Source organism: Emys orbicularis, chromosome 2, assembly GCF_028017835.1.
Source record: "Emys orbicularis isolate rEmyOrb1 chromosome 2, rEmyOrb1.hap1, whole genome shotgun sequence".
Lineage (NCBI taxonomy): Eukaryota > Metazoa > Chordata > Testudines > Emydidae > Emys > Emys orbicularis.
In genome coordinates, this window is record NC_088684.1 from 116,339,964 (window position 1) to 116,364,668 (window position 24,705).

Consider the following 24,705-nt stretch of genomic DNA (forward strand, 5'->3'; position numbering starts at 1 on the left):
AGTACATTGGCCCGAGGGCCGCATTTCCTGACACCTCCCCCCCGCTGCCCTCGGCCCCGCCCCCACTCCACCCCTTCCATGAGGCCCCGCCCCTGCCCCGCCTCTTCCCACCCCTTCCCTGCCCCCATTCCAACCCCTTCCCTGAAATCCCCACCCCAACTCTGCCCCCTCCCTGCCCCCAGGGGTGTGGCAGGGGCTCAGGGCAGGGAGTTGGGGTGTGGGGTGCAGGAGGGGTGAGGGGTGCGGCAGGGGGTCAGGGTGCAGGGTGCGGCAGGGGGCTCAGGGCAGGGGGTTCGGCTGCAGGAGGGGTTTCGGGGGTGGGCTCCGGCCCGACGTGCACCGGGGTAGGGCAGGTTGCCTGCCTGCCTGCCCGCCCTGCCTGCCCGCCCTGCCCCCGCGCCGCTCCGGGAAGCGGACGGAACCTGGGGAAGGAGGGGCGCAGGGGTGTGTGTGGCTGTTGCTTCAGGCACCGCCCCCAGCAGTTCCCATTGGCCGCGAATGGGGAACCACAGCCAATGGGAGCTGCTGGGGGCGGTGCCTGAAGCAACAGCCACACACACCCCTGCGCCCCTCCTTCCCCAGGTTCCGTCCGCTTCCCGGAGCGGCGCGGGGGCAGGGCAGGCAGGCAGGGAGCCTGCCCTGCCCCCGGTGCGCATCGGGCCGGAGCTGCTCTAGGTAAATGCTGGGGGAGGGCGGGGGAGCCACAAGGAGCTCGCGGGCCGCAGAAAATAACCCCACGGGCCGCATGCGGCCCCCGAGCCACGTGTTTGAGACCCCTGCTTTAGAGCTACTTTACATTAACAGATCCATGCAAAACAGCTGAGGTGTACTGGTGAATCTGGCCTTCTAAATTGATGTATTGGTTTAGATTAAGGGCTGTGATACTGAGACTGGAGCTGTGTGAAAGGGGGACAAGAGAAGTCCAATGTCTCTGTATTTTACGTGCTCCCCCTATCCTCCTGCCTCAGTTTCCTTGGCAGTGATGCCTTGGTGCTCAGTAAAACTGAGGCAGCAGTACCAGGGGCTGGCTATCAAGCACTGATGTCTCATGTTATTATGCAGCCATGGAACTTTTAAAGAGCAGCAATAGCTGTGCTAAGTATTCTACCAATAAGAACACTTGACACATCTGTCAAGTCTCTCTCATACCACTGAGTCATTATGACCTATGGAATTGTTGCATGCACATTATCTGCATGGGAAGGATGGTGATTGATTGAGTTACCTCTGATGTCACAGTGGCCCCACTTAAGAATTGCCTGAAAGGTTGACCTGACCCTGGTCATAGCCTATTATAATCATAACAATTAACGAAAGCAATTGTTAATAACATACATTAATTATAATTTTTCAACTATAACCCATGCAAGAATAATGTAAACTACACAGAAAGTTTTATGATCATTCAAGATAAAAAAAAAATCAACTGGCACAGTTCCTAAAATCTTAATGACCCAGTTTTTAACTAATTTAAACTGCTCAACTAATCAGTGGATTTATTTATGAATTCTCTGAATACTCTTTCTGTATTCAAAGACTAAGTGCTGTATGTCTGGGGAGGGTACATTGTGTTTTTCATATGTAACAAGGAGGTGGAATCCTTAGTTTACTCAACCATAACTTTGGAGTCTTGACCGGAGTCCGCATAATGACATTTTCTCCGTCATCTTGTGGGTCAGTTCAGACAAATGGGTACCTACGGGTAGACTAATACAGGAAATCAAAGCGTTTTGTAATGCCAACATAAAAGGGACTAGCTCTGGCTGAGCAACCCAGTTCATTTCCTGTCTCTATCAGGCAGAACTTCTCTTCTGACTAGCTGAACTAACCTTCGTGCCGTTAAGTTCTTTTCATAAAATACTTTCCTAATCTTAACCGTAATTTAGCAGTATATTTTTAGTAGGTACTTCTCTTGAGAGGACTCTTTAAAATTGCTCTCTCTCTCTCCTTTCACTCTCTTCCAGAACACACAGTTCAGATCAGCCCAACATATTCCACCAAAAATAAATACAGTAGATTATAGATCCAACAAAATAAAGAAATAAAGCTAACCACAAATAGAAAAAAAAATCAGAATGGATTTAGAGAGGGGGTGCATTCACAGACTGGATGTTTTTATTTTCATGCTAATGTACAGGCATTTGCCTGAATATGCTCACAGAATTTGATATAAGAATGTAACATACTCGGCCAGATCCTCAGTTTGTATAAACTGGTATAGCTCCAATGAAACCCCACTAATTTACATCAGCTGAAGATCAGGCACACTGAGTACAACACAGAGAGAGTTTAAGGGAACACCTAATGTTGCATCCTTTGCTGTGGGCAGTGTTTTCTTTTACAGCATTTCCTGGATTTTCTCTCTTCTTGCCAAACCCTTAATGCTACAGTAAATTGAAATGTAAATATCGTTTTGTTTTTGCAGTTAATAGTTGTAGGTCAAATCACTTTTCATTAGGCTTGTAAGAAGCTACATGAAGAGATTCTATGTACCCTAAGGTAATGGCTTTAGTTGTTTATATTTACTGTACACTTCCCCCCCAACATGATTTTAAATTTGTATCCTGTTGTAATTAAATTAAAAAAACACACTGCTTCCTGTGTGTTGGTGGCACAGAGGTGATTTAAGTACTTGGGAGCCTCCACAATTAAAGTCATTCAACAATGAGTAGTGAACAAAACTGCAAATTTTAATAGCCTTATTTTATCTTTCCTTTTCTGGTCTTCATTAGAGAATGAAAGACTTCAAAGGGAAGTGAGAAAAATCTTTTAAGTGCTTTTATGTCTGAAGATGGACTGAGAGACAGACAGATAGCTAGATATGAAGTTTTCTTGCAGAGAAAGAGAAACACAGAAGTACAAAAACAAGCATTTGTCTGCAGATAAATGAAGCAAACAAGACAAAGTGAGATGTGGACAACCTGGTAGCTGTCATGTCTTAGTGATCCTAATGTGGAAAAATGAGCAAAAGAGTCCTCTTTATTATTTGTGTCCAAAACTAGTATTAGTCCTCCAGCAGATATGAATGAGAGGATATTCTGGGGAGCAACATATCGAATCATATTGAAAACACCAAAAACATATTTCCTTTAACATACACTTTCTGAATAAATAGGATGTTTGGGGTTATTTGTTTGTTTGTTTGACAGCATATAGTACTAAGTGTATAAAGACTGTGGGCTGAATACTACTTTTAGGGCTTATCTACACTGCCCTGCAGTTTGGTCTATGGGGGTGTGAATAACAGTGCGCACCAAAGTGCTGCACTGTAACTCCCCCGTGTAGATGCTGTGGGTGAGAACTAAAAGGTTCCTAGGTCAGGTTAAAGTGGCCCTCTTCAAATAGCCCTACATTAATGTGAACTAGTAACCTGTTATTTAGCGTCCGCAGTGTCCACATGGGGGAGTTACAGCGCAGCATGTTGATGTGTACTGCTGTTCACATCCCTGTAGTCCAAACTGCAGGCCACTGTAGACATCACCTTAATTATACCCATACAACCCCACTGAAGTTAGCTAGCTTGCACAGGTGTAACTAAGAACAGAATTAGGCCCAATTAATTAAATAGGAGCTGAGTGTGCATTGCTGAGGGTAGAATTTGATCCTCCAAGATGAGGTGAAATTATTAGAATGAGCCTGCCTAAGAATTCCTTCAAATAGGAATTATTTTTATAGTTCCATAATCCTGCCAGTGAAAGTCAATCCTGGTTCCAATTCATTTAACATCACTAGACTTACACTAGAGATGAAATGACCCTGCATGTGTAAAACCTCTTTCTGGATTGTGACTTAATAAATAATTTAAAAAACAAAGTGACCAACACAGCTTTGCATTCATATAAACCTATGCTGCTATTAAGGATAGTTTTCCTGATTATGAAATTTGGAATCTATATGTTGCCGTTGTTTTAATGTTATTGTGTTCTTTTCATGGCATTGATAGTTGTCATAAAGCTAGGTGGCCCACAAAGTACTAATCAATGAACTAAATGCCATTAAGTAAAAAATAATCTGCCACTTTTGTTTCAAGCAGCTCATGTCATCTGTGAAGATTTCTCAGATTCAGTAAGGCCTGTCAGCTTCACTAAGACACTTGACCTTCGCAAGGAGGTTGAAGATGAAGGGATTTCTCCGTATATTGAACAGTTTGAGAAAGATGTTCAGGATGACATAATTCTGCTTGGCAGCTTTGCACTGGAACAGGTCAGAGTTAAGAACTGTAAGACAATTTCATTGTTTGCTTCATAGCATGATATTGACTTTTCAACCTTGTACACCACCGATCTATTTCATTGGCCAATGACACGCATATTGACAGGATAAAGATTACCCACTTAATTGTCTTGCTTTATTTCATTGGAATTTTACTAAGGTAACTAAATTTTACTAAATTAATACCTTTATCCTTATCTCTGTCTTAGTGTGAATAAAAATAACCTCCTTTACTGATTCTTTCCTATGCCTCTAGCTATTGAATAATTAAGGTTACAGTGGGGTTTGAATCATAAGCCCAATTTTCATCCTTCCCCGCCCCCGCAAATAAAGGTATATTTATATTAATCTACAGAATAAGAAAGTTAGGTTTGGGAACAAGGAAGAAAATTTGAAGGAAATTGACAAGGGGTTCCTCAATTCTAAAGATAGAAATGTTCACCAGAGTCCAAAAAAACCCCTCTTCTAACTTCCTTTTGCCTTTTTGTAGCCAAAAGAGAGAGAGCAGATGATAGAAAAGTTAGTTTACTGGACTCATGTTGTCAAAGGTTAGCTTTTCAGAGGCTAAATGGTAGTTGTGGGTACCATTTGTGCCTCTGAAAGTCTCACCCCAAATCTAGTGCACACAAGCAAAGATTAATGGATTAATCTATCATTTAAAAAAAAATTAGTAACATGAGAATGGTTCGTTGGCTCTGATGGGCTTAAAGAAGGCTGCCAAGTGAGGGATGGTGACCTAAGCTTTTATTTTTAAAAAGTACGTTTCTAGACCTTTTCATTATAGAAATAGACTTCAACAATTACATTTATTGGATTAATCTATTTGGTGAGAGGGATACCTCCCTAATCTGCTGTCTCCCCCTGCTGGTTCCTTTACCTCCTTCCTGCAGACCTCTTGAGGTGTTTGCATCCTGTGGAATTTAGGATGTGCACAAGAAGACGTGTTGCACAGATCATGAAGCATGGGGTGGAACATAGAGAACATGGATGGTGCCCACAGACTGGGGAACAATGTAGTAGAGAGCAAAAGGGGACAGTGGATATGGGAAGCCTGGGAGCAGCAGAACAGGGGGCATTGTTCCTTTTCTACAGACTTTGTAGGTGCATAGAGGGTTCCCACCCTCAGCAAGCTTTAATATAGTTGTTGGGATCCCTCCCAACTATCACTTACCCTCTTGATACTCAGCTGATCCTGAAGGGTTGTCACCTTTTTTATAAACGTATTGGTAAATAGGTTCATTGAGAGGCTGATAATCCTATTTAAGCTCATTTTAGCATTTAGCAATTGTAGCTTTCTAGGGACAAACAAGCTTCCTAAGGAGGTTGAAGGTTTGTAGGAACCCATTGAACATTTGCAAGATGGAAGCTAGGGGGACCCCCACAAGCTTCCAAATGCTTGCAGGCGGTGTGGATTGGGATGACACTGAATAAAACTCCTAAGGCTTTCTATGGGGCTAATGTTTTTACCCATGTGGCCATCTTTTGTACACATCTAAGGAGAAGAGGCCTTTTTCTGTGGCTCCCAGGAAGTATGTGAGAGACAGGGACTTTGCTCCGGGAGTTACAGGAAGGAGGAGAATGCCTCTTTCAGTCCCATATTAGAACTATGTTTTTTTGGGTCTTTTTTTTTTAAAGACCACCCTAGGGTATTGCTAGACTTTTACTGCTCCCCGCCTTAACTTCAGCTTGATAAAGATTTTTTGTTTGGAATCAAATTACTTTTATATTATCTGATTTGATTGGGGAAGTAGCCTATAAATCTGATTTGGAATTATGGAGAAAAGCTTCGTAACTGACAAGGGAACATTTGAATCCACATGTTGTACACACTATCAGTTTATTAGCTCTTAATAAGCACCAGTGGAAAGAGATAATTATTTAACTGGGTTTTTAGTTTTTTTTATGGAAGACTGAGTTGATTTGTTACCTACCTTTAAATAGGGACTCAAGGTATTCTATTCCATTCCATAGATGAAGTCCTGATTCCATAGATGAAGTACATCATGGATGAAGTAGATTTTCTACCTCTCTTAATTCTGTCCCTCCATGTTTCCTATTTTGTAACCCCATCCCACTCTGATGCATCATCAGCAGTAACAATTCAGAACAGAAATTAGCTCTACATCTAAGGAGATTAACAATAGGGTCACTGCAAAATTCCTACTGCTCTGTGGCTGGCCACCATAAATATTGGAGATCTGTGATATCTGTGCCTTTCCTTTCCCTGGAACCATCAGTGCCATGTCCATGACGCGCTTAGTCCCTGCCGGTCAAAGATATAAGGTAGTTTTGGATATTACACTGTCAACTATCAAGACTCCTGTAGCTGTTGTGTCACACTAGTATTCAGACATTTGGGTAAGCATGTGACTGTCCACTGTTTCCTTTAATGGATTATCTTTCCACATTCTTTAGTATATAAATATATCCTTCTTAGAGCTTGTCTACATGGGAACCTTTACTAAAGTTAATCAGAATTAACTTTCAAAGTGGATTAGTTAAACCACATTAAACCTTTGTGTAGATCTTTTTATTCAGAATGAAAGTGTCCTTAATTCAATTTAACCAAATTATGGGCTTGTCTACGTGGAGCAGTAATGCGTATAGAGGGGTGTGATGTCTAAAGTGCACTAACATATTATGCATTAATTGGCCCATGTAGGCCTTGCTGATGTGACCTAAAACTTCCCTCGTGCACTTTAATGTAGTGCTGTTAACGTAGTACAGTACCACATTAATGTGCACTAGGGAACTTTTAGTTCATGCCAGCAGGGTCTATGCGGACCAATTAATGTGCAACACGTTAGTGTCCTTTGGAAATCAGACCCCCATGGAGCTCATTACTGCTCTGTGTAAACAAGCCCTAAGGCCACTTTAATTCTGAATAAGAGCATCCACACAGGGTTTTAATATGGTTTAACTAATCAACTTTAAATTCACACCTTTAGTTAATTTGGATTAATTTGCTTGAGTGTCTCTGTGTAGACAAGCCATCAGGTGCAGTGCTTAGGTTACTTCAAGGGACTTGTATTTTCAATTTGTGCTGAACTTCTTCAGAAACACCACCATTGTACACAACAAGTACAACTTTTGCTAGTCCATTTGGTCTATATTGTTTTGGAGAAGCTCTCTTTTTCTTTTGTCAGTCTCTTCTAACAGTATTACTGCAGCAAATTTACAAAACAATGCAAAAATGTTTGGTATTTACTTATCTCTGTAAAAAAACAAACAAACAAAAAATTCCATTTCCTTTTGCAGGTCTAGAAACCAATAGATGTGCTTTAGCCAGCGTAATTTATGATAAATTAATTTAATCTACGCATAATGACATAAGTGAGCCTGAAACAAGCTTCTATCAATTTTTGCCTTTGGAGGTAACATAATATTTTCAAATGTCGACCAAACTGAGTAATTAATCCCCAGGCTGAGCAAATGAGCATAATAGACATCTCCCACACATTCCTTTGAATTGACAAAATGAGAACAAAAATGTGGCAGCCCAAGGGTTAAAAATATATCTGCCATACAAAGCAGCGGTTTACAGTGTTAATACATGAGATTAGTCTTACACACAAGGTTCAGAAATAGAGCAGAGTTGATACTGTTTTCTTTTATGCTGCCAAAAATTCTCTCTGATGAGCCATCTGATTTCCACAGGAGCTTTGCTGGCGGCAGCTGTAACAAGCTATATATTCTTTAGTTCATTGTGTTTATTTGCCTATTCTTAGCTTCATAGCATGTTGGCGGTTTTTGTTTTAAGAAATGATTCATTGCATAATATCACTAGAGTTAAGAAAATAAAAATTGGAGTTGCACCCCCACCTTTTCCAAAAGATCATATTTGGTTTTAGCTCTGGAACTTTAAGTTGCACAGTTACTCCATGCATTGCTTTGTAAACACAAGGGTTAACAGTATCTCTAGGAAGGCAAAACATACTGTAAAGTGAAGCCTGCCAGTGTCCTTTGAAGGTAGTATTATGGAGATGCTGGTACACTGTTAATAAACCTACCTGAGAATGTTTAATTTGGACTGAGAAAAATTGTTTCCTGTGGCCGTATATGTAGCCCTAATGACTTTACAAGAGTTCTAATAATGTTTGCTTTTAATGAGGAAAAATAAACTGTACTAGGAGAAAATCTTTTCAGTAGGACTGCATTGGGATCATGGCCTAGCAAGTACATCCCAGACAGGGTACATGTAAAGCTACAGAAAGACATCTGTAGCATGACAATGAAAGGCCGTCCCTAAACATGTAGAGCTTAATCCTGCAGGTTGCTGAGCAGTGTGGAGAGAATTGCAGAGAGGAAATACAAGGTACTGGCACTTAGTGTTTGCTCAGCACCTTTGCACAGAGGCAAGAAGCTTCCTCATTGTGTGGAGGAATATGCACGGCTTGATAACATGTGAAAAGCTGTATGCCTATGTTGAACCGAGTGCTGGTGAGTAGGGGCAAGATTGGCCATGATTCAAAGCAGAGTGAGGCTTTGACAGGGCATAATTGCACGGGCATGAATGTAAATGATGTATATAGGACCATTTCTAGGATTTTCACTGACTCCTACTGCCACACAGTAGTAGTGGCTTATTCAAGGTTGCATAAGATGTGCACGTAGAAGAAATTGACAGCAAGGGAAGTCACTGATAGAAAAGCTTTATGAAGGTTCTAGGAAAATAGATTTATTATTGCCAGCTGTTCAGTTGCTCATGATATATGTTTGACAAATGTTCTTGCTGATCCACCATCCTGCAGCACCCACTCCCCTCAATTTACTTCAACTTGTTGTATACAATAAAGCGCTTTGGTCAATATCCTTACCATTGGATCAACACTATTTACTCACACCTTTTATCTGCATCTTTGCCACTGTCGCTAGATCAGATTCTGTGTGGTGTGTTGAACACCTCCCAGGATTGGTCCTGAAACCATATTCTCTCTTCACATACATGACTTCACTGGGGACACACAAATGTATCTGAAGGTCTGATATGGATTTTGCTTTTTTAATGACAAAGGGTTGATTTCTAACAGTAGGAAGTGGACTCTTTGTTGCTGGTGTATAATAATAAAAATACTTTGCATTTCTATAGTGCCTGTCAACTGTGGATCTCAAAATACTCTTCAAAATTTAGTTAACAAAGCTCCTGAATGCCTCTGTGAAGGAAGAAAGTATTATCTCATTTGATTCTACAGTGAGTATCAAAAATGGTCCAATGGAAGTCATGAATGAAAACTCCTTTGCTCTAACAACTAGTCTAGCTCCCTGTCTTGTCATGGAGGCAGGGTTCGATTAAGAAAAACAAAACATGAGTTAAACTCGGTTTTGGTTTTCCAAAAAAACACCAGTAAAACTTAGTTCCATTGAAGTCAATGGCAACACTCCCACTGACTTCAGTAGGGCCAGAATTTCACCCCACATTGGTTAAAAGATTTGTTTTGGGTGCTTTGCAGGACTGAGGCCGAAAGCATGATGTAAAGTTTGTTTGTCTCTCCAGTCCCATTCACTTCAATGGGTTCATTATTATGTCATATAAATTGTGGTAGCATCTACAGGCCTCAAACAGTCAAGACCCCATTGTGTTAGGCATTGTACAATCACATAGTACATGATAGTCCTTTGACTACTCCAGAGAATAGTGCGTTACACATGTATATCCTTAAGTACTTTGCAGGATTGGATACTTGCCTCATTCCCAAACCTGACAAAATCTGAAATGTATGGCCAGCCCGCTGCCATCCAACTATCCGTGTGCACCCTGCTGACATGCATTATCAGTTTGTTGGAGTGCTTTACTCTAGTCCATCTTGAAACAGGACTAGCTCAAAGAGCATCAAGGAGTAACAGGATTTTTTTTTCTTCCTCCAGCTGTGTGTCACATCAGGAATCAGTAAATGCTTTGCTTTTACCTTTCTTTTTTCAGTTTGGAAATGTTGATCATGTTGACATCAGGAGTAGTATAAAGTTTCTCTGGTTAACATAGAGTCAGTAATGCCTGACAAATAATAGTACGTTGTGTATCAAACTTTAACAAAATCCTGACCTCAGAAGACTCCCCCTTCCTTAAAAAAGGGGATTGGAACATAAGTAAAATTATAAAAATGTTATTTTTAAAAATTATTTATGTTTAGAAGGTGCCCATCACTGTGATGCTTAGGCACCTGGAATTTGGATATAACACCTCCTCCACCGTTGCACTTTTAATTCCTCATATGATTATTTTGCTAAGTGTGTTTGCATGAGTTAAAGGCAAGTAAATATTTGAATGGAGGTCACGCAATGAAGGGAAAAATATTCTTTTGTTTTCCACTAAAAGAGGACTGTCTTTGTGTTTTCACTGTGTACAGAGTATGCCCCTAGGCCATTTAGTATTCAAAAACATGTAAGTGTGCACCTTTTTTTTTTATATCAAGATCAGAAGGCAATTAAATAATGAAAGCAATTCTTGATATTCTACTGAGCTGGGACAATGGATCCTACAGCTACTGTAAATGATGGTACTGCATTTGCTGCTGCTTAAAGACATCTGACTGGTCAGCTCTCTGCCTCATTATCCTAAACTAAAGGAAGTCTATTTTCATGGTTCAATAGAGAGAAGCAATTGAAAAGATTCATCAAAGAGAATTAGTGATTGCCAAGTCCTGCTGAAGTTTAAGTGACTTCATAAAACACTGACCACCTGTTAAAACAGACAGAGCCAATATGATGATGATTCCCGGCACACTTTGATGCACAAAAATGTAAAAATTGTTACAATGAATACAGTCTTACGTGACCACTCATGGATTCCTGTTTCTTGACCTGACATACAGCTGGGAGCCTGGAAACCCTCAGAATCCTGACTTGAGACAGGGATGCCAGGCTGTCAGCTGCATGGCAGGAAGCTTGGAAGTAGACACCTTAGGAAGCCTCAATTTTGCATTGAAAAGTTGAAACAAAGTATATTGCTTTAATTTTATATAATGTTTTTCTAAGCAAACTCGTGGCATTCCCATTCCATGGGGAAATGTGAGCTTTTGGTCCAATGCAGAACATTTCCCCCCCCCCAAATGTCCCATACACCAGGAAATCTGGGTTCTGCCCAACCCAACATGTTAGGTATACTCAGCCCATGCTATGATACAACTTCTCATTTCAGTATTTTGGGAAGCACTGAACGCTGAGTGTGCAAAGCGGGTATATAGAAAATGATGAGGCTTTACTTTTCAGCTAAAAATGTAAAGCAGATTTTGTAATTTTGATCCATGGTGGGGGTTGGTGGAGAAGAGCTGGGGGTAAAGTTCTATTCTACAGGGAGAATAAATGATTGTGTGTGGCAACTTGTCATTTTGAATATTCCGTGGCAGACAAATATAGAGTACCCTGTAGTTAAAGCAAACAGTAGCAGCAAACAGGGGAGTTTTGTGAGGGTGTTCTCCAAGTGACAGAAGAGAGACTACGTGACCCTTGGGGTGAGTTTGTCTGTTTGTTTGTTGCATTCTTGCTTGCTGTGTACTTGCTTGATTAAAGAGTATAGTGTGGTCCATTATGGGGGCTGTGGGCTGAGCCAAGTGCCCTGCTAGGCTAGGCTGATAGCTTACTGAGGCTCTAGCCGGCTATCCTTTGGTCCCTAATCCCTTGAAAAGGAGGCAGGGCTAACTCAGGGAGAACAGAGGTTTAAAAAGCCAGCTCCTAAGTGACAGAGGAGCTAGTAAATGGGAGTTTTGCGAGGGAGTTTAGAGAGGGAGCGTGAGAGGTAATTTCACCTAACAAACATACTCTAAACTTAGGCCATCCCCCCAAAAACCCCAACAGTCCCAAAAGGGTAAAAATAACGTAGGGGGAAGTCCAGCACCAGAGTGGGGGCTATCCAGTTTATTGCAATGGACGCATGTGGGCAAGGTGGCATACGTGTGCATTCAATGGAAGCAACTCCTGGCCCTCAGAGATGGAGTATGGGCTCTTGAGACCAGAGTGGCTGAACTAGAAGAGGTAAGGGAAACAGAGGTACATAGAGGAGACTTTCAGAAACACAATAAAGCAGTGCCCCCAGCCTGGCAGCCTCTGTGCTGTTGAAGAGGAGGAAGGTCTTGGGGAAAGAGAACATCAAGCTGCAGTGGAGGGAAACGATCCCATTGTTGGGAACCTCCTTCCAAATAATGTCATGTATCTTCTTGCACTGTGGATACCCCTCGAGAGGAGGGAACCCCGGTTATTAGGAACAAACAGACAATAGTAATGGGGAATTTGATTATTAGAAATCTAGATAATTGAATTTGTGATGACCGGGAGAACTGGTTAGTGAATTGCCTGTCAGGTACGAAGATTGTGGACCTCTTGAGACATCTAGATGGACTTACGTGCAGTGCTGGGTACAAGCCAGTGGATATGGTACATGCATGTACCAGTGACATAGGGAAAGGTAGGAGACAGGTCCTGGAGGCCAAATTTAGGCTGCTATGTAAGAGATTAAAGTCCAGGACCTCACTGGTATCATTCCCAGAAATGCTTCCAGTTCCAGGCACAAGACGATTAGATAGGCACAGTCTCAATGTGTAGGGAGGAGGGATTTAGATTTATTAGGAAGTGGGGAACCTTTTGGGAAAGGAGGAATCTATACAGGAAGGATGGGGTCCACCTTAACCAAAATGGAATCAGATTGCTGACATGTAAAATTAAAAGGGTTGTAGAGGAGTTTTTAAACTAAATGCTGGGGGAAAGCCAACGGGTGCAGAGAAGCACATGGTTTGGATAGACACATCCCTTAGGGGAAGATTTATTAAAGGGGTTACTCTATATCCTAAGAAAGAGGATAGGATATAAGTTGATAAAGCACAGGCAGGAACTGAAGAGAAGCAGTGAAAGGGAAAAGATTCCCATTCAATTACATGACATGAAGGCAGACAACTAAATATTGACATATTTTATAAGTGCTTGTACACAGATGTTCATTATTTTTACAGTAATTTTCACACACTAATTTTAATTTAATGTCTTTTAGTTATAGAGTGTTCAAGTGCACATGTCTGTGTACTTGAAACAGAAGAAGATGTGAAGGTCGATATAAGAGGAAATGGTTGGATAAAGGAACAGTGCAATATGCTGTTAGATGACAATGGTTTGCATACCATGGTGAGGAAGTGTTTTATTGTAGCTGAAGCATGGATCTGCAAGTCAGGAATCCAGTTCTAATCTCAGCTCTGTCCATTACTTTTTATGTGACTTTAGGCTAAGTCACTAAACCTGGGTTCTTTGCCTCAATTTTCCCATCTGTGTAAAAGACACAAAAATAGTATACCAACCTTAGGGGAGTGTTGTGAGGATTAGAGAGGACTAGTAGAAGAGCCACAACAATGATTAAAGGACTAGAAAACACACCCTTATAGTGAGAGACTCAAAGAGCTCAATCTATTTAGTTTAATAAAGAGAAGGTTAAGAGGTGACTTGATCACAGTTTGTAAGTACCTACACAGGGAATAAACATTTAATAGCAGATTCTTCAATTTAGCAGAGAAAGGTGTAACATGATCCACTGGCACAAAGTTGAAGCTAGACAAATTCAGACTGGAAACAAGGTATACAATTTTTAACAGTGAGACTAATCAACTCTAGTAACAACTTACCAATGGTTGTGATCAATACTCCATCCCCAACAATTTTAAAATCAAGAGTGGATGTTTTTCTGAAAGATATGATCTAAGAATTATTTTGGGTAAGTTCTATGGCCTGTGTTATACAGTAGAAGACTATAAAACTTTGCAATCTGTTTTACATCGGGTAACAAGATAAACTGGAGTTTATCCGTAGACGTTTTGGGTCACATCCCAGAGTGGTGTAGCTCCATTGCCTTCTGTTGACATGATAGAGCTGTACCATTTCACACCAGCTAAGGAGCTAGCCCAAGATAAATTGTGAACAAGATCTTTCTTTATTACTGAGTGGGCAAACATCCCTTTTTCACTGCTAAGCCAAGAAAAATCACACAAGCTAAAATGTATTTGGGGCCATTTGCTAGCTGGTGGTTTCTAGGTATTGAGAGATCCACCACTAGGGTTTTCTGTACTTGTCATCGGTGCTAAGCACTGTTTCAGAGCTCTGAGTTTTAAGTTCTCTACTATTAATTTGTCAAAAGTTCTGAGAGATGAAATGGGTGAGGTAATATCTTTTATTGGATCAACTTCTGTTGTGACAGAAGCAAGCTTTTGAGCTTAGACGGAGCTCTTCTTCAAGTCTGGGAAATGTACTCACAGCTACGTTCTGACACAGTTGGCATGAATACTCTTCAGACACACAGGTGCTTTGGAGGTTTTGATACAAAGAATGTCAAGATAGCTGTCTTAGTTTATGAATCCCTAAGCTATATCTTCAGAGGAAGATAGTATGGAACAAGGAGAATTTGAGGAGGATTCTAAAGACTCTGAGGAAGCCACAGGTATTTTCTGTACTTACAGCAGGACAAAATTGAGAAGGTAGGTTCTTTTATTTGGAGGCTGAAGAGAAAAAAATCTTTACTTTTGAGAAAGCCAGTGACTTAAGAGTTAATGTAATTGAGCTCCTGATGATGGAGACTCTTCTAGGCTTATTGTCCCTGTTCTTTTCTGAGTAGTAAACCAAGATGACCCAGTCTATAATTTATTCATGTAATGGCCTTGAGTCAAAACCCTGGATCCAAACATTCTTGAACTTTGGGGTAGTTCAGATCCTTATTCAGTTTATGTACCGTATGGCCAGCTTCATTTTCTATAATAGTTCAAAACAATGCCTTGAATGTAATTTATCGTATAGGCATTTATGAGGTGCCCAGCTCTATAGTAGGATGCAGCCTTACAGTGTTTAATGAGCAGCTAATTATTCATTGCCAAAGGTCGCTTACTGAAGAAAATGCTAAGCTTCACAAATCTACTAAAAAATGATCAGCCTATAACTTTGTCATTAAATGTGTTTCTGTTACATACAGTAATAAAACTGTAGCATGACTAAAGTAAATCTTGCTTCATGTTCTGCAACATAAATTTTAAAACAGAGAGCATTTAACGAATTTTTAATTTTTTTCTTGCTATTAAAAATGGCTAAACTGACCAAGTGTGTAATTTTATGCTCAACTACAGCAAATCCATTTCATTTTCTCTGTAAAAAGAAAGTCTTTTCCTTTTATGCTAAAAAATATAATTTGGGCACAGATCTTACTGTGCAACTGTGGCACATTTTTGCAGCTAGGTCAATGCATGTTATAATCTATTTTGGGTTTTGAAGCAAACTTACCAAGCTGCCCTGCAGATACCACCGAGCAAAGTTTGCCGCAAGTCACAACGCAGTAAAGGATGTAGTTTCAGTTCAATTTTCAAACTGGCATGGAATTCAGGCACACCACCACTTCTGTTCAGTGAGTCCTTTGATAGACAAGTATTATGCAACAGCAGAACTGGCACCAACTAGACACTGGCTGAAATTCAGTTGAGATGTAAGTGGTGGTTGAAGATACACAGCAATAAGGGGACAAAAACCAATATAATGAACTGTAAGTTGAAGTGACTTTAATTGTGAGAGGGGAAAGGGGGAGGATGTAGCAGGGAAAGCAACTAACAAGTAGGTGTAAAATAAAACAGGGAGGGTTTACGTTACGTTGCACCACCTTTTCTGTTTCATCTAAAGTTGGTCCTTTATTTTTGTTCTGGCCTATGCAATGGAGTAGTCTGTGGCAGTCAGTGGGCCTGATTCTCCATTACCCTGCACCTTGTGTAGTCATTTACGCCAGTGTAAAGTGCGTGTAATATGCCACCATTCTGATCTGGTAATGTCTTACACCCACTTTGCACTGATGTACATGAGGACACAAGATGCAGAGCAAGGAAGGATCAGACACTCTGTGTGTAGGATCCTTCCCCTGCACCCTGCAGGCTGTGGAATAGCAGTGGTGGCTGCTACTGCAGACTCAAGTCTCATATAGCTTCCATGGCTGCTACTCTTGCCGAACACATGTGTTTTGGGTGGTGGGCCCATATAGTTACTTTCCACCAGGAGTCTCCCATATTGTCAAAAGCAACAGAGGGTCCTGTGGCACCTTTAAGACTAACAGAAGTATTGGGAGCATAAGCTTTCGTGGGTAAGAACCTCACTTCTTCAGATGCATCTGAAGAAGTGAGGTTCTTACCCACGAAAGCTTATGCTCCCAATACATCTGTTAGTCTTAAAGGTGCCACAGGACCCTCTGTTGCTTTTGACAGATTCAGACTAACACGGCTACCCCTCTGATACTTGACTCCCATATTGTCATATTTCATCATATGCTGGGGCTCCTATTAAACAAGACTAAATGTCTTGAAACACAATGGGGAAATTGCATTAACAGAGATGTGTTGTTATATGAATCATGGGACAGGTCAGAAATGGTATGGGCTTTATTTTCCCTGAACATTTTCAAATGATTTGAAAAAAAATCATTTAATTTTATTTTTATTTCAGTTTTTTGATCAAACACAAGGGAAAAAATTGTTTTGTTTTTTTTTCCTTGAAAAAAACAGAAAATTTTGAAGGAGTCCAAGAAACATTTTGTTGAAAGAATTTCGCAGTGAAAAAATTTCAGCCACTTCTGATTAATAGTAGTGTGCTAAGTCCATGTTTGTTTCTGTTATAATAACAATGTTTACCATTGTGATTCTGTCACACTAGCTCATGTTGAAAGTTCATTACAAATACCAGTCTCCATCCTAATCTCTCTGCAATCAATGGAAGGGCCCTTTGTCTGATTATTCCTTAAGGTAGCCCTAAAAGGTATTACTATTTCATCATCTGTAAGAGAAAGAAGTATTAAGTGACTTGGCCAAGGCTATGGAAAGAGTCAGTATCAGAAATGGAGTTAGGACTAAGGAGAAGAGCTGGAAAAAATGTTTTGACCAAAACTTTTTTCAGCAATAAATTTAGATTCAGAAACACTGAAAGCTGTTGTGAATTTGTAGCAGTTTTGCCAAACTGTTTATTTTGAAAACAAACAAGAAAAAAATTCTGAAAAAAAGTTGTTTGAACTTTTTTGGTTCAGAATGAGTTTTTGTTTAGGAATAGCCTTTAGTTTTACTTTAAAAAAAATCTAAAAATATTCAAAGTTTAAAAAAAAAAAAAGGTTTTATTTCAGTCAAAACATTTTGTTTGACCTGAAACATTTTTTTTTTAAATTTTAAATTGCCATGTATCAAAAAAACCCAGTTATTTGCCCAGGTCTTCTAAGGAGTCCTGTGACTGAGTAGTGCTGTGCTCAAACAATACACCATTGGTGTTGTATGCCTCATGTACACTATAAAGATTAACCTCATTTTCTGAAACAGTGCTGGACATAGTTTGTCTGCATTTGTAGCTAAACCCCTTCTGCACCACTGCAGCTACACCCCTTGTTGACACCCCTTGTCAACAGTGGACAATTTTTATAGCCTAGACCAGGGGTTCTCAAACTGGGGGTTGGAACCCCTCAGGGGGTCACCAGGTTATTACGTGTCAGCCTCCACCCCAAGCCCCGCTTTGCCTCCAACATTTATAATAGTGTTAAATATATTTAAAAAGTGTTTTTAATTTATAACTGGGGGTCGCACTCAGAGGTTTGCTATGTGAAAGGGATCACCAGTACAAAAGTTTGAGAACCACTGGCCTAGACCATGCTGCAGTCACAATGAGAAATGAGTTTTTTAGTTATATATGTGATAGTACTATGCCACGGAGGAAAACGTACTTGAAAGTGTTCCAGTAAATCTCTGATTCATGGGATATTACAATGATTATTCCAAATTTAGATAACATCATCTGAGCAGCTCTGTTTTTGAAAACTTTTAAAAAAAATCGTACAGTAAATTGGTTTATGGTGATGGAAATGTATGTTTTCTACTGCTTCTACCTTCCTTTGGCTTGCATGCACCTGAGGTAATTAGTGTAGGTTAAAATTTACATAACTGACTTCGGGGATTTGCAAATAGGAAAGATAAAAATGTATAAAAAGTGACAAATAATTCATTTTAAAGCAAGTTTCCTGTTTTTATCATGTACAATATGTATTACAGACTCACAGAGACTTTCTGAATAGGACCATTAGCACTGAACCTTTGATATATTTTTCCATGTAATGCTATCCGCTCGGGGGCTTGATGAGGGAAGTAGGCCTTGTTCAGCGTACTGTAGCTTGGTGGAGTAGCCATTGCTGTATATTGGATAGCCTCCTTGTGTACTGGCAGTGGTGCACACAGAGTTTCCATCCATTTCATGGACACCAGCAGAAGATATCTGTAACAAAGAAGCGGAGAATATGCAATAGAGAACTTAAAGCTTCAAACTGGGGACAATATTTTTGTTCTTATAATATTAAACCCTTTATCAACAGTATTGTTTTCAATTTTTTCAATTTCAGCTCTCATGGCAGAGTGACTTTTCCAGCCTGTTGTATAAGGGCAAAATGACTCCAAGCCTTCCACCTCAGTTCTGGAGAGTTGCAGAACCGCTTGAAGAAACGAGTGCTCATGTAAATAACCTTCCCACACATTGCAACAAGACACAGAAATGCTAATCTCTCTTGCAGAACATTTAACCACTGCTACATTGATACAGGGAGGCCTAAAGACCTGAAGTGGATTTAAAGCAGGGGAAAGTGGTGGGATCTTCAGTGGTCTGTGACAAACATGAGGAGCTGAGTAGGAAATATATATATATATATATATCTAACTGTGAGTTAGGCATAGTAAAAATAAGGAGTTTAGTGCAGTGTTTTATGTACAGGTATAAAATGCATAGGTAGAGCTTTTCAAAACTGATTAGGGTATTTAACCACACAACTCCCATTGGAAATCATGGGAGTTGTGTGGCTGAATCTCCTAGTGGACTTTGAAAAATCCAAACAAACTTCTAGAAATGTACATAACTTCAGCTTTTTACTTCCATGTGCTTTCTCACATGTCCTTTTGAGAAGATAATTTTTTAAACCCTTTCTTCCATGTAGGACTTAAAAGTTCAAAAGGAAGTTCTTCATCACAACAAACAGATGTTGCACACCAGATTCCATAAACCCTTTCAGAGGTATGTGGCATAACAACACCTTGCACCTTTATAGCACCTTCCACCCCAGGCTCTCCTAGTGCTTTACAAACATTAATGAGTTGGCCTTCACAAGTAGGGAAGTAGGATTATTTCTAGTTTACAAATGGGGAAACTGAGGCAAAAATAAATTAAGGCTTATATATTCAAAAGTGGCCTTTGATTTGGGGTGCCCCAGATTTTAGTTATGCATGCTGGGCCTGATTTTCAGGGATGCCAGGTACCTGCTGATGTTGACGTCAGCTGGAACTATGGCACTTCTGAAAATCAGGATGTGGGAGTCTCCAGTGGCCAGCCAAAAATGGAGGCATTCCTAATTAGAGGTCACTTCTGAAGCTTTTGATTTAAGAATGCTGCAAAGATCACACAGAGTCTGTGAAAGAGATGGCCATAGTACCTAGATTCCAATCCTATGCTGTAGTCACAAAACCATCCTGTATCATAGTTTTATTCTGGAATTTAAAGTTCACCTCAAATTCCTCCACTTCTCTTTGGTATCGGAACCTATTTGAACTGGGCACTATTGCTTTCACTTCTTCCCCCTCCCTCTCCCCCAAGAAATTCCTAGAATATTGAAATAATGAATTTCAGTCTAGCCTTAGAATCCTACTGTCCAAAGAGCATAATACTGATGTTATTGTATGGGTGGTTACAATTTAATCTATTTTTTACCTAGGGTTACACTGAGACTGGTACTTATGCAGGTGCAAAATGGCAGAGGATATGAGGAGCCTTTCAGGCCTCACTGTGCTTCTGCAAAGACCAGTCATATTCACAGTGCCTAACTGATACAAACGGGGCACAGAGTTCCCAGACACGCTTTCCTGATTACTGGTACAGTGTCAGTTAACAGAGCCAGACAATGGTCTTAGGCACCCTTTGCAACTAGGACTGAGCATACAGACACAACTACTTTGTGTGAAATTGACAAGAGATCGATCTGCGCCTAGCTTGAATTTTTTTCTAAAATCTCCCTAAGCTTGCTTAGTTGCTACCTCTGCCTGACAGATTCAAAGCCCTGGTGGCTTCTGACAGCCTCCTTCCTAGTTATGAGTTACTCTCATGCAATTATAGAACAGAATAACTGCAGCAAAATTGTTTATCAATCAATAATATTTTAAACAAATAACTTGCATAAAAATTCATGGAGGAAATTGAACTAACAAAAAAAATTGAGGAAATTGTTGTCTGGGAATGACAGCCCACGAGCAGAAAAGAGGACTCAATTCACTGAGTAAATTATTCACTTGGCTATAATATCCACCTATGTGAGAGGAACAAGGGGGAAAATGTTGCAGCCCGAAAAGAGATCAAATGTGGTTATTTAAATGTTTGATGTTCAGTAATGAAAACTGTTTGCCTTCATAATTGTGTATTAGCAGCTAATAAAGGCACTAGATACAGTAGTTTAAAAGTAATAAAATCCACAACAAAGTGTATTTAATTTTAAATTGAATTGCTAGCAAATGGGTGTCCTAATGAACCCCTGTGTCAATGTAGTTCTAACCAAATTAAGTGAAATAATTTCCATCATGAACAACTAAATAAGTACAAAGTTCCAAACAGACAACTTTTCTCCCCAAAAAAGGACCTTCTCAGATGCTTTGGTTGCTGGAATTAGCTAGTGAAATTTAAGATCCACCTTGCCTTCTTTCCATTTTGGGAAATTAGGCTAAGGTTGACCTGTCAGCCGTTAAAGGATAAAACTGCAGAGTCAAATCCTGAAGTCTGCTCTTAAATCTGGATTCTGTAATCCTCACATTGTGTAGCATTATTTCTGCTGTCCTATTCCCATCAACTTCAATGGGACTACTTATTGGAGAAAGTACTACTCAACATCCAGGTTGCAGGATTAGTCCTTACTCAGGCAGACCTCCCACTGAAACCATTGGACTAATGGACGACATAAACAGTTTTTGTACCAATTTAAGTATTTGCCCTACATTTACAGGAATAAGTTATACTGGCATAAGCACCTTTATGCCAGTTTAACTATGTCAGCACTAGGGGTTGTACTGCTGTAACTATACTGGTTTCCAACCAGTACAAAATTGTGTATAGAAAGAGTCCTAAATAGAAACTGAGTTATAGTAACCTGTGTGGACCTGGGAAGGAGGAGCAGATGTTGCAGGAAGGAAAAGTTTGTAGGAGACAACAGGTACTTGGTCTGTGTGCACATGACTAAAGTGCTAGCTGCAGTTGCATCATCTCTGAAAATAGACCTCTTAATAAATGGTGAGTGTAGTTTTATAAATATGGAATCTTTTCATTGTATCTTTTCCAGCACACAGTTCATCAAAATGAATGAGGACCTCCAGATTAAGTCTTGCACAGAGAGAGACCTGGGATTAAGTCAGAAAATGTCAATAGTCAAGGAAAACCTAGGGAAGGTTTGTTTATAGGAATTCTTGTTGTACCCTGACCATTACATTAAAATAACATTAATATTAAAATAACATTACGGTAGAACCTCAGAGTTATGAACACCTCAGGAATCGAGGTTGTTTGTAACTCTGAAATGTTTGTCACTCTGAACAAAATGTTATGGTTGTTCTTTCAAAAGTTAACAGCTGAACATTAACTTAAAACAGCTTTGAAACTTTACTATGCGGAAGAAAAATGCTGCTTTTAACCATCTTAATTTAAATTTTAAAAAGCACAAATGGTTTCCTTACCTTGTCAAATCTTTTAAACATTCCTTTTATTTTTTTAGTAGTTTACATTTAACACAGTACCATCCTGTATTTTCTTTTATTTATTTATTTATTTATTTATTTATTTATTTATTTATTTTTGGTCTCTGCTGCTGCCTGATTGCATACTTCCAGTTCTAAATGAGGTGTGGGGTTGACTGTCAGTTAGTAACTGTGGTATTCATAACTCTGAGGTTCTACTGTATGTTGTATAGGTGATTCAGCCACTTGAACAAATTCTGAGGTTTATATTAAGGGTCAAATACAGCCTGGCCATTATGCAGGTGCATGGGAAGGGGGAGAGACTAACAAGCCTCCCATGTCTGCGTAGCCCACATAAAGGCTGTGCAGAATTGCATGCCCAGAATGACAGGGATCGCTCCCTCATTACCTCCTCATGCACTGGCCAGCAAAGCTGGCTGCCCGTGTGATCAAGAATATATTGTATCCCATGAGGTAGCGTAGTGTAGCAATGTGTGCACTCCTCCTGTGTCATCAGATTGCTGCAGGAGGCCTTCTGTCTCCCTGAATGCCTCAAAGTTCTCCCTTTGGGGTGGATCTGCTTTGCACTGCCCCAAAGCATGTCTGTTCTTAAATGGTGAACTAGAGCCGTTGTTGGTCTGTGTAAGGACTGAATAAAACTCACCTTGGGACTTGGCCCATTACTTTTAAGTGTTAGTTAAATTATGCAAAAGGTTAGCATAAAAAAGGAATGATAATGCTCAGCTATCTCAATTTGTGTGTGTGTGTGTGTGTGTGTGTGTGTACTGCAGACACAAAGGGCCAGATTCTCAGCTGGTGTAAATCAGAATGACTTCATTGATTTCTGTATAGCTATTCCAATTTATCACAGCTGAGGATCTGGCCCTTAAAGTGACAATAGAAGAAAAGAGGTATTCTATTTTATTATTGGTAATGCAGAACTTGAGCTTTGGTACAAGTTTGGTTACTGTCAGATCCATTATTTTTGCTCATATTTTGGGAGTGAAACTCCAGAAGCTTATATGTTAACCTGTGACGCAGCCTGACAAATATTAGTTGTGCTATTAAACATGTGAATGCATTTTTCTCCCACCAGTTTTAAAAGCCTAGCCATTTCTCTGCATTGAAACCCCCCCCCATTTATTTATTATTTATTTTGGTCCCCTGCAAGGCTTGTAATATACTTGAAGAAAACATCAAATTGTGATGTAGTTCCAAAGGCAAACACTTTTCATTTATGTGTTGTAGTCAATTTCTTTTTTCACACACCCCCTTCCTCTTTGTAACTGATGCAGAATAGAAAGTCAGGCATTGCAAGTAGCACAGAATGCCCGCAAACATGAAATTGTAGCCAAGTTTGGTAACCTCGCAGAAGTGAATAATGAATCAAATGGAGCAGCAGGACTTTGCTGGAAGGTGAGGTTCTCCATGAGTGCTCTTTTTCCTGATGCAAATTGCTAAACGACTAGATCAATTATATTGAGTCTCTTGCATGATTTTTTTGTTATAATTTTAGAGGATAGGATTTAGCAGGTTTAAAAATATGCTTTCCAGCAGAAGTAACTGTACGCTTAAATAGAATGTCTAAAGCTATTAACTATGAATCATTTGGGCATCGCTGGAGTTCTTCAAATACTTTGTCAGCGCTGGCCAAGTAAAGTCTTTCAGTAGGAGATGAGGCAGCTCCGCCACCATGCAAATGAGACAGGCCTGAGATGTGATGAATCTTCTATCTCCTTTTCCTACTCGACTGACACTCGCTTTGAGGGAGGTTGTAAATGCAACAGAGATTGTGGTATAATTCCTCAGACTGGCGTTTCTGCCCCCCAGTCACTATTCGATTATCTTCCAAATTGCTGTGTTTCAGAGAGATAAAGATTTTTTATGGCTTGCTGACTTGAAACAACCAGAAGAGCCAGAAAAGAGATGGCTAACCGGCCATGCATAGTAATTCCATTGGTAAATGACAAAATCTTTGTTTGTATGACATTTTCAAAATTACAACAGAAGATGAATCTAAAATACAAAATGTCACATTTGGCATGCAAAACTATCAAAATATATTTCAGTATAAAATTCATAGAGGCGTTTAATTTAGAATGTGTTTAATAACTAAGCCTGCCTGCATCAGTAATCCTGCCTTGAGGTTTAAAAAAGATTGTCTTATTTATTCACATGATGTTAATTTTTTTATATATATTATTCAGAAACCAAAAATATTAAGGTTAAAACTTCATTGTTAATTAAGATTTTCTAATTAAACTGAAAATAATTGTCATTCAGATTAGTTGTTAAGTATGGTTTGTATCGAAAAACAAAAGAAGTTTAACAACTTCAGCTGTTTATTTAACTGCTTAATTTAATTCCAGAAGCTTTCTATCTATATGGAAATATGCTATCACTTCCAAAATAAATCCAAAACAGGATTAAAGAGGAGATTATTAGCTACTGTAGGTTTAGACTGGGAGACTACTAGACTTAGTAGTCAAGGCAGCCATTTAATTCTACAATATGCCATGGACCAGGGGTTCTCAACCTTTTTTGTTCTGAGGTCCCCCCAACATGCAATAAAATCTCCATGGCCCACCTGTGCCATAACAACTGCTTTTCTGCATACAAAAGCCAGGGCCGGTATTAGGAGGTAGACTCATAGACTCATAGACTTTAAGGTCAGAAGGGACCATTATGATCATCTAGTCTGACCTCCCGCATGATGCAGGCCACAAAATCTGACCCACCCACTCCTGGAATAATTCTCTCCCTTGACTCAGCTGTT

General features: G+C 39.9%; 1 protein-coding gene across 1 annotated transcript in view; it reads left to right on the forward strand.

Annotated features, from left to right (window-relative positions):
* LOC135873697 (uncharacterized) overlaps window positions 1-24,705 on the forward strand; it is a 168,476-nt gene that overhangs the window by 35,356 nt on the left and 108,415 nt on the right. The window contains exons 6-10 of the mRNA XM_065398337.1: window positions 4,031-4,219; window positions 13,190-13,320; window positions 18,575-18,685; window positions 19,160-19,236; window positions 23,225-23,345. Coding sequence (XP_065254409.1) covers window positions 4,031-4,219; window positions 13,190-13,320; window positions 18,575-18,685; window positions 19,160-19,236; window positions 23,225-23,345 — 629 coding nt within the window. The remainder of the gene's footprint in view (window positions 1-4,030; window positions 4,220-13,189; window positions 13,321-18,574; window positions 18,686-19,159; window positions 19,237-23,224; window positions 23,346-24,705) is intronic.